Source organism: Triticum aestivum, chromosome 5D, assembly GCF_018294505.1.
Source record: "Triticum aestivum cultivar Chinese Spring chromosome 5D, IWGSC CS RefSeq v2.1, whole genome shotgun sequence".
Taxonomy (NCBI): Eukaryota; Viridiplantae; Streptophyta; class Magnoliopsida; order Poales; family Poaceae; genus Triticum; species Triticum aestivum.
The window spans coordinates 457,584,273-457,594,464 of record NC_057808.1 but is presented as its reverse complement, the minus strand read 5'-3'; the positions used below and the strand labels follow the sequence as shown (position 1 = coordinate 457,594,464).

General features: G+C 48.6%; 1 protein-coding gene across 1 annotated transcript; it reads left to right on the top strand.

Moving 5' to 3' along the window:
* Positions 1–7,374: 7,374 nt before the first annotated feature.
* LOC123122731 (DEAD-box ATP-dependent RNA helicase 28) lies at positions 7,375–9,980 on the top strand. Its single transcript, XM_044543061.1, has one exon. The coding sequence runs from the start codon at positions 7,466–7,468 to the stop codon at positions 9,800–9,802; it is 2,337 nt and encodes a 778-aa protein (XP_044398996.1). The 5' UTR covers positions 7,375–7,465; the 3' UTR covers positions 9,803–9,980.
* The last annotated feature ends 212 nt before the right edge of the window (positions 9,981–10,192 follow it).

Below are 10,192 nucleotides of genomic sequence, written 5' to 3'. Positions count from 1 at the left end.
AAGTAGAACTTGATGAGGTAATTGTACCTGCTCCCTTATTGGAAAGTAGTTCATCACAGAAACCGGTTCCTGTGACATCTACACCAATTAGTGAGGAGGCTAATGATATTGATCATGAAAATTTAGATCAAGTTACTACCGAACCTCGTAGGTCAACCAGAGTAAGATCCGCACCAGAGTGGTACAGTAATCCTATTCTGGAGGTCATGTTACTTGAACAAGGCGAACCTACGAACTATGAAGAAGCGATGGTGAGCCCAGATTCCGCAAAATGGCTTTAGGCCATGAAATCTGAGATAGGATCCATGTATGAGAACAAAGTGGGGAATTTGGTTGACTTGCTCGATGATCAGCAAGCCATTGAGAATAAATGGATCTTCAAGAAGAAGACTGACGCTGACGGTAATGTTACTGTCTACAAAGCTCGACTTGTTGCGAAAGGTTTTCGACAAGTTCAAGGGGTTGACTACGATGAGACTTTCTCACCCGTAGCGATGCTTAAGTCTGTCTGAATCATGTTAGCAATTGCCGCATTTTATGATTATGAAATTTGACAAATGGATGTCAAAACTGCATTCCTGAATGGATTTCTGGAAGAAGAGTTGTATATGATGCAACCAGAAGGTTTTGTCGATCCAAAGGGAACTAACAAAGTGTCCAAGCTCCAGCGATCCATTTATGGACTGGTGCAAGCCTCTCGGAGTTTGAATAAATGTTTTGATAGTGTGATCAAAGCATATGGTTTTATACAGACTTTTGGAGAAGCCTGTATTTACAAGAAAGTGAGTGGGAGCTCTGTAGCATTTCTAATATTATATGTGGATGACATATTGCTGATTGGAAATGATATAGAATTTCTGGATAGCATAAAAGGATATTTGAACAAGAGTTTTTCAATGAAAGACCTCGGTGAAGCTGCTTATATATTGGGCATCAAGATCTATAGAGGTAGATCAAGACGCTTAATTGGACTTTCACAAAGCACATACCTTGACAAAGTTTTTAAGAAGTTCAAAATGGATCAAGCAAAGAAAGGGTTCTTGCCTGTGTTACAAGGTGTGAAGTTGAGTCAGACTCAATACCCGACCACTGCAGAAGATAGAGAGAAAATGAAAGATGTTCCCTATGCTTCAGCCATAGGCTCTATCATGTATGCAATGCTGTGTACCAAACCTGATGTGTGCCTTGCTATTAGTTTAGCAGGGAGGTACCAAAGTAATCCAAGAGTGGATCACTGGACAACGGTCAAGAACATCCTGAAATACCTGAAAAGGACTAAGGATATGTTTCTCGTTTATGGAGGTGACAAAGAGCTCGTCGTAAATGGTTACGTCGATGCAAGCTTTGACACTGATCCGGACGATTCAAAATCGCAAAACGGTTACGTGTTTATATTGAACGGTAGAGCTGTCAGTTGGTGTAGTTCTAAACAAAGCGTCGTGGCGGGATCTACGTGTGAAGCGGAGTACATAGTTGCTTCCGAAGCAGCAAATGAAGGAGTCTGGATGAAGGAGTTCATATCCGATCTAGGTGTCATACCTAGTGCATCGGGTCCAATGAAAATCTTTTGTGACAATACTGGTGCAATTGCCTTAGCAATGGAATCCAGATTTCACAAGAAAACCAAGCACATCAAGAGACGCTTCAATTCCATCCGGGATCAAGTCCAGGTGGGAGACATAGAGATTTGCGAAATACATACGGATCTGAATGTTGCAGACCCGTTGACTAAGCCTCTTACACGAGCAAAACATGATCAACACCAACACTCCATGGGTGTTAGAATCATTACTATGTAATCTAGATTATTGACTCTAGTGCAACTGGGAGACTGAAGGAAATATGCCCTAGAGGCAATAATAAAGTTATTATTTATTTCCTCATGTCATGATAAATGTTTATTATTCATGCTAGAATTGTATTAACCGGAAACATAATAAATGCGTGAATACATAGACAAACATAGTGTCACTAGTATGCCTCTACTTGACTAGCTCGTTGATCAAAGATGGTTGAGTTTCCTAACCATAGACATGAGTTGTCATTTGATTAACGGGATCACATCATTAGGAGAATGATGTGACTGACTTGACCCATTCCGTTAGCTTAGCACTTGATCATTTTAGTTTACTGCTATTGCTTTCTTCATGACTTATACATGTTCCTATGACTATGAGATTATGCAACTCCCGTTTACCGGAGGAACACTTTGTGTGATACCGAACGTCACAACGTAACTGAGTGATTATAAAGGTGGTCTACAGGTGACTCCGATGGTACTTGTTGGGTTGGCATAGATCGAGATTAGGATTTTTCACTCCGATTGTCGGAGAGATATCTCTGGGCCCTCTCGGTAATGCACATCACTATAAGCCTTGCAAGCAATGTGACTAATGAGTTAGTTGCGGGATGATGCCTTACGGAACGAGTAAAGAGACTTGCCAGTAACGAGATTGAGTTAGGTATTGAGATACCAACGATCGAATCTCGGGCAAGTAACATACCGATGACAAAGGGAACACCGTATGTTGTTATGCGGTTTGACCGATAAAGATCTTCGTAGAATATGTGGGAGCCAATATGAGCATCCAGGTTCCGCTATTGGTTATTGACCGGAGACGTGTCTCGGTCATGTCTACATAGTTCTCGAACCCGTAGGGTCCGCACGCTTAACGTTCGGTGACGATCAGTATTATGAGTTTATGTGTTTTGATGTACCTAAGGTGGTTCGGAGTCCCAGATATGATCACGGACATGACGAGGAGTCTCGAAATGGTCGAGACATAAAGATCGATATATTGGACGGCTATATTCGAACACCGGAAGTGTTCCGGGTGATTTCGGAGAAAACCGGAGTGCCGGAGGGGTTACCGGAACCCCCTGGGGAAGTATTGGGCCTTAGTGGGCCTGAGGGGAGAGAGAGGGCAGCAGCCCAGGAGGTGGCGCGCCCCCTCCCATGAGGAGTTCGAATTGGACTAGGGAAGGGGGGCGGCCCCTCTTTCCCTCTCCCTCTCCCTCTCTTTCCTTCCCCCTTCCCTCTTCCTAGTTGGACTAGGAAAGGGGAGTTCTACTCCTACTAGGAGGAGGACTCCCCCCTCCTTGGCGCGCCCCAAGGGCCGGCCAGCCTCCCCCTTGCTCCTTTATATACGGGGGCAGGGGGCACCTCTAGACACACAAGTTGATCTGTTGATCTCTCCCAGCCGTGTGCGGTGCCCCCCTCCACCATATTCCACCTCGGTAATATCGTAGCGGTGCTTAGGCGAAGCCCTGCGTCGGTAGCATCATCAACACTGTCATCACGCCGTCGTGCTGACGGAACTCTCCCACAAAGCTCTGCTGGATCGGAGTTCGTGGGACGTCATCGAGCTGAACGTGTGCTGAACTCGGAGGTGCCGTGCGTTCGGTACTTGGATCAGTCGGATCGTGAAGACGTTCGACTACATCAACCGCGTTGTCATAACGCTTCCGCTATCGGTCTACGAGGGTACGTAGACAACACTCTCCCCTCTCGTTGCTATGCATCACCATGATCTTGCGTGTGCGTGGGCTTTTTTTGAAATTACTACGTTCCCCAACAATTCGGACACCGGAAGTGTTCCGGATAGTTTCGGATAAAACGGAGTGTCGGAGGGGTTACCGGAACCCCCCAGGGAAGCAATGGGCCATCATGGGCCATAGGGTAGATAGAGCACAACCCACATAGGGGAGGCGCCCCCCCATGGGGAGTCCGAATAGGACTAGGGGAGGGGGCGCGGCTCCCCTTTCCCTCTCCCTCTCCCTCTCCCTTCCTTCCCCCTTCCACCAAGTGGAATCCTACTATGACTTGGAGTCCTAGTAGGACTCCCTTCTCCTTGGGTGCGCCCCTAGGGCCGGCAGCCTCCCCCTCCCTCCTTTATATACGGGGGCAGGGGGCACCTAGAACACACAAGTTGATCTTTTAGCCGTGTGCAGTGCCCCCCTCCACAGTTACACACCTCGGTCATATCGTCATAGTGCTTAGGCGAAGCCCTGTGCCGGTAACTTCATCATCACCGTCGCCACGCCGTCGTGCTGACGGAACTCTCCCTTGGCCTCAACTGGATCAAGAGTTTGAGGGACGTCATCGAGCTGAACGTGAGTTGATCGCGGAGGTGCCGTACGTTCGGTACTTGGATCGGTTGGATCGCGAAGACGTTCAACTACATCAACCGCGTTACTAAACGCTTCCGCTTTCGGTCTACGATGGTACGTGGACACACTGTCCCCCCTTGTTGCTATGCATCTTCTAGATAGATCTTGCGTGATCATAGGATTTTTTTGAAATTACTGCGTTCCCCAATAGGAGTTACCCTTTCCGGTGAGCGCGATATAGATGAAAATCCGCACGTCTTTGAACGGTGCTAGCGGATTTGGCGCCTATGTGGGTGTCATTCCCCTCCTTGGAGGTGTCAATGTGGTGTGTCGGCACCTCGCTCTCTCTCTCTCACTCGGTTTTTTATCTCCGGGCGAAAGCCTAGGTTCGGTTCCGGGTCGGCGGCTTTGGCGTTGTTCCTCAGTTGGGAACATCGTTTGTGGAGACATGGCTTAGTGGTTCTATACTGCGTCCCTTTGGTGCTCGTCACTATTTCGGATTGTTATTCAAGGGCGCTATGTATGCCATTGCGGGTGAGTCCAAGACGATGACTACTTGGAGTTGTCCGAGTCCACCACCACCTGCCAAATCTTTTAGGCGCTCAAGGGTGGTTGGTGCATCGATAAGGAGAGTTCTTTGGAGGTGTTGCTCTTAGAAGGTGACCAGTGTTGGTGGAGGCACGACTTTGGTAATCAATTTAGGACATAAGCTTATGCATGGTTGCTGTTTCGTGTGCGTTAGTGTTGGAGTTGTTTTGCTTCTCACGGGATTATGGTGGGAGCTTGTCGACCTTTCTTCTAACTTATCCTCTACCTTCTATAAAGCTAAGACGAGCAATTTGCCTACTTAAAATAAAAGCAACCACAAAATAAAGTACACGGCCGAGTAATATAAAGTGGTGAGGTAGCCCTCATAAAACGCCGATCCCAGAATAACCGAATCATGCAAGACACAACGACTACGCTATCGAAATACAACACGGGGAGAATTGGGTACAACGGCACACTACGCCCTAAAACACCTAAGCTCCACGACAACGCTGCCAAGAGGGAGAACGACACCAAGCGTCGTCGTTGTCGAATCCACAACGAACAAAGGTTTCACCCGGAACCCGTACACGGAGAGGAGCACCACGACGACATCTCTCACCTCTCCCCCCTCTATCATGAGCTACAACAGATCCGTGAAGGGGTGTCACGTGTGGCGGTGGCAAGGTCACGTGGCTGTAGGATTGGCTTTGAAATTGGCTACAGCGGTAGCCTTGTCGGCGGCCTTGGATGGAGAGGGGGTTGCGAATGCAATGCGCCTAGGCGTTTAGATTTTTATTTTTAGGGAAAAGGCGTTTAGATTGGTTTTTTAGGCAACCTCGCAAAGCTTTATTACGTCGTCACAATGTTTATAGGGACGAATAGAATGCCTTCACGCTAGCCTAACCAAACATGGCGGCCAACGCTCAGAGTTAAAGCATGCTTTGCTAAGTTGTGAGCATCGTAATTTGAGCTCCTAGACTGGTGAACTACTTTACATGAAATGAAAGAGGACGCTTGCAACTCAATTTCTCTAACCACTGGCCCGTAAGCCGCAGTGCTTCTCCTGCCAATCTCACTTGCGACAACCTTGCAATCTGTAGCAACATGTGCCTTTGTGATGTTTAGATCAGCTGCTAGATCGAGGCCTTCCCGTACTGCCAATGCTTCTAGAGTAGCAGGATCTTTGATATGTTTGAAGATAATGGCTAATGCTCCAAGGAAATTGCCGACTTGGTCTCTGCATATCGCCGACACAGCTTCAAACCAGCTCCGACTACCCACAGCTGCATCCACATCCAGCTTCGCAAAACCATCAGGAGGGGCAATCCAAGTTGGGTGTTGTACAGATCCACCCCCTGTCCCTGCTCTCGTTGGGGATAAGACCTGGAAATCAGATATATAAGAGTTTATGAAACCATGCGTCGCCTGGGGTGACTTAAAAATGCCTTCATACAATGCTTTCCTCCTTGCTCCCCACATGGCCCAAAGTGAGACTGAAAACCTGACAAAATCTTCAGATTTTAGCGCTCTCATCATTGCAAATAACCATGTCTTTGGGCACTCTTGTTGTTGAGAGCTCAGCTCGTCCAAGATGACCTCCGAAGAAAGTGCCCAAGTGCAGCGTGCCATAGGACAATTCAGCAACGCATGTCTCCAAGAGTCCGGCGACCCGCACAGCCTGCATGCCCCCGTTGTCGCCATATTCCTCCTATGTAACACATCGCTCGATGGTATCGAGTGTCGAGCAAGTCGCCACAGAAAAACCTTGATTTTGCTTGGTACATCTATCTTCCAGATGGCTCTCCATTCGTTGCTGTCCCCCTCGCTAGAAGATGGTGCCTCTCGATCTTCCAGCCAGCCCTCTCTATCATATTTGGTCCGAACCAACATGCGGTATGCAGACCCAACAGAAAAGTTCCCACGAGGTTCTTCGCCCCAGGACAAGAAGTCAGCTATCCGTCTTGTACAGAGAGGAATCTTCAATATTGCTTCCGCATCAAACGCACTGAAAAATGCTCGGATCAGATCCTCTCTCCAAGAAGCCGTGGTTGTCTCAATGAGATCGGCAACCATTAGTGGCGGGGCTGTAACCAATGAAGCAATCGGTCTCTTGTAACTATCTCGTGGGATCCAGTTATGGTCCCATATCCTGGTAGAGACTCCATCACCAACTCTTCTGACCACATCCTGAGCCAAAACATCTCTTCCATCTAGAATCGCTCGCCAAATCTGAGACGGGTGCGACCCCAATTCAGCCTGTAGCAGTGACACATCCGGATAATAAACAGCCTTCAGCAACCTAGCACTCAATGACTCAGTTTCATTCAATAACTTCCAGGCTTGTCTCGAGAGCAAAGCTAAGTTGAAAAGCTCATTGTCCCTAAACCCCATTCCTCCCATGTGCTTTGGTTTAGTCATTATGTCCCACGCTACCCAAGCTGGTTTGCGTTTCCCCCTACTGCTTCCCCACCAGAACTGACAAATAATAGATGTGATATTGTCACAAAGTTCCCTTGGCAGCCTGAAAACACGCCATTGAAAATACTGGTATAGCCTGCGCTACTGACTGTTTAGATTGGTGGAGACTGAGGAGTAGGGACGATACGCCGTCGACGTCGAACTGGACCGGGTAAACTGGGAGAAGTCTCGTATGCTAGCGATTGGGCCGGCCCAATTCGGGCGTTCTCGGTCCGTTCGTCCGCTTGTCAGAGCGCTCCTGCTGGATTAAACCCTCGCCTCCTCCCCGAAACCCCAACCCCCCGCCGCCGGAAAACCTAACACAGCCGCCCGCCCACCTCCCTCCGTCTCCCCTGCCCCTCCCAACATGGACCCCGACTTCCGGTTCGACCCGGACGGCTCCGACGACGAGGCACCGGCGGGTGCCGCCGCGCGGCGCAAGCCCGCGCAGTCGCCGTGGGAGTTCTCCACGTACGCCGAGTCCGTGGCGGCGGAGCACGCGGCGCGCCGCACCACCTCCATCGACGAGAAGATCTCCCAGGCCCTCCGGGGCCGGCGCAACCCCTCCATGCCCGATGGCTCCGAGGACGAGGAGGAGGATGATGCTGATGACGACAGCGACGAGGAGGCGGCGGTGAAGGGGGAGAGCGGGGACGACGAGGACGAGATCGAGGAGAGCGACGACGACGAAGAGATCGAGTCGAGCGGCGGGGAGGAGGATGGTGAAGTGGAAGCTGGCGGGCAAGAAGAAGAGGAAGAGGATGAAGAGGTGGGGGAAGAAGAAGAGGCTGTGCAAGAGGAAGACGATGCACCCGAGCAACCGGATCCATCTCAATTCTTCGCGTCATCGGAAGGAGCTTCATTCAGTGCAAGGTCGTTTCTTGAGCTCAACTTATCACGCCCACTCATTCGAGCCTGTGAAGCACTGGGCTACCAGAAGCCGACACCGATTCAGGCCGCATGCATCCCTCTGGCATTAACAGGGCGGGACATATGCGGCAGCGCCATCACAGGATCAGGGAAGACGGCTGCTTTCTCTCTGCCCGTGCTGGAGCGTCTGCTTTTCCGGCCAAAGCGCGTGCCTGCCATCAGGGTGCTTATTCTCACTCCAACCAGAGAGCTGGCTGCACAGGTCCATAGCATGATTGAGAAATTAGCCCAGTTTACTGATATCAGGTGCTGTCTCATAGTGGGTGGGCTTCCAACCAAGGCACAGGAGGTGGCTTTAAGGTCGAATCCTGACATTGTGGTTGCCACTCCTGGGCGTATAGTGGATCATCTGCGCAACTCCCTTTCTGTCGGGCTTGAAGATCTTGCAGTTTTGATCCTTGACGAAGCTGATCGTTTGCTAGAATTGGGTTTCAGTGTTGAAATTGGTGAGCTGATTCGCATGTGTCCTAAAAGGAGGCAGACCATGCTCTTTTCTGCTACAATGACGGAGCAGATCGATGAGCTCGTGAAACTTTCTCTGAACAAGCCAGTCCGTCTTGAAGCTGATCCTTCGCTGAAACGCCCTGCAACATTGACTGAAGAGGTGGTTAGAATACGGCGATCACGTGAAGCAACTCAAGAAGCTGTTCTGCTTGCTCTCTGTTTGAAGACCTTCAAGGAAAGAGTGATCATTTTTAGTGGGACAAAGCATTCTGCTCACAGACTGAAGATACTGTTTGGTCTGTCTGGGATAAAAGCTGCTGAGCTTCATGGCAACCTTACACAGGCGCAGCGGCTTGAGGCTTTAGAACAATTCAAAAAGCAAGAAGCGGACATCCTGATTGCAACTGATATTGCAGCTCGTGGTATTGACATTGTTGGTGTTCGAACTGTCATAAATTTTGCCTGTCCACGTGATGTCAAAACTTACCTTCATCGTGTTGGCCGTACTGCAAGGGCTGGCAGGGAAGGATATGCTGTGACATTTGTTACTGATGATGATAGATCCCTCTTGAAAGCTATTGCAAAGAAGGCTGGTTCTCAGCTGAAAAGCCGCATTGTTGCCGAGAAACCTGTGTCTGACTGTGCAAAATTAATTGAGCAGCTGGAGCATCAAATTTCTAACATAATTCTGGAAGAAAGGGAGGAAATGGCATTGAGAAAGGCTGAAATGGAAGCTACAAAGGCAGAAAATATGATAGCTCACAGGGATGAGATATATTCACGCCCCAAGAGAACCTGGTTTGCTACTGAGAAGGAAAAGAAACTTTTGGCAAAGGCTGCTAAAGAATCCTTGGATCAAGTTAAAGGTGGTTCTGTAGTTGTTAGTGCTCAGCAAGCTGAAGATCTTCGTCTGAAGGAGAAAAGAAGAAGAGAGCGTGAGAAAAACCTACCTAGGAAGAAACGCAGAAAATTGGAGGCGCAACGGGAGATGCTGGAGGAGGAGAAGGAAGATGAGGAGGAAGCTCAGGAAAGCAAAGGAGGGAAGAAAGCAAAGAGTAGCCAATCTGTAGTAGATGTCGCTTATCGCAGGGCAAAATCAATGAAGGCGACGGGCAAAACCGGCATTCGCTCTAGCAAAGGAAAGAATGAGAAAGGGTCAAAACAGCCTTCTGAAAAGGGCCAAACCAGGCAAGAGGAAATGCATGAACTGTTCCAGAATGATATGAGTGAATGGAAGCAGGGTCGTTCCCTGAAGAAAAAGGACACCTCGTTTGCAAAGAAATCTAAGAATTCCTTCAAGAGCAAATCAAGGTACAAGCGACGTAAGTAGAAGGCCTGTCAACATGTGACGGCTTATCACAACTGGGCGGGCACTGCATTCTGTTGTGACATTTTTTATAAGTTTGCCCTAAAGAATTGCCAGGGTCCTCATGTTGTTCCCTGTTTAGTAGTTCTAAGAATTTTACCCATACTATGTAATGGCATTGTTCTGAAATTATCTTGTGGTTTCCGGTTCAGCGGTTTATTATACTCCCTCCGTTCTTAAATACTTGTCTTTCTAGGCATTTCAACAAGTGACTACATACGGAGTAAAATGAGTGAATCTACACTCTAAAATATGTCTACATACATCCGTATGTGATAGTCATTTGAAATGCCTAGAAAGACAAGTATTTAGGAACGGAGGGAGTAGTTTCTTTCAGTTCTTTATTATTATTAT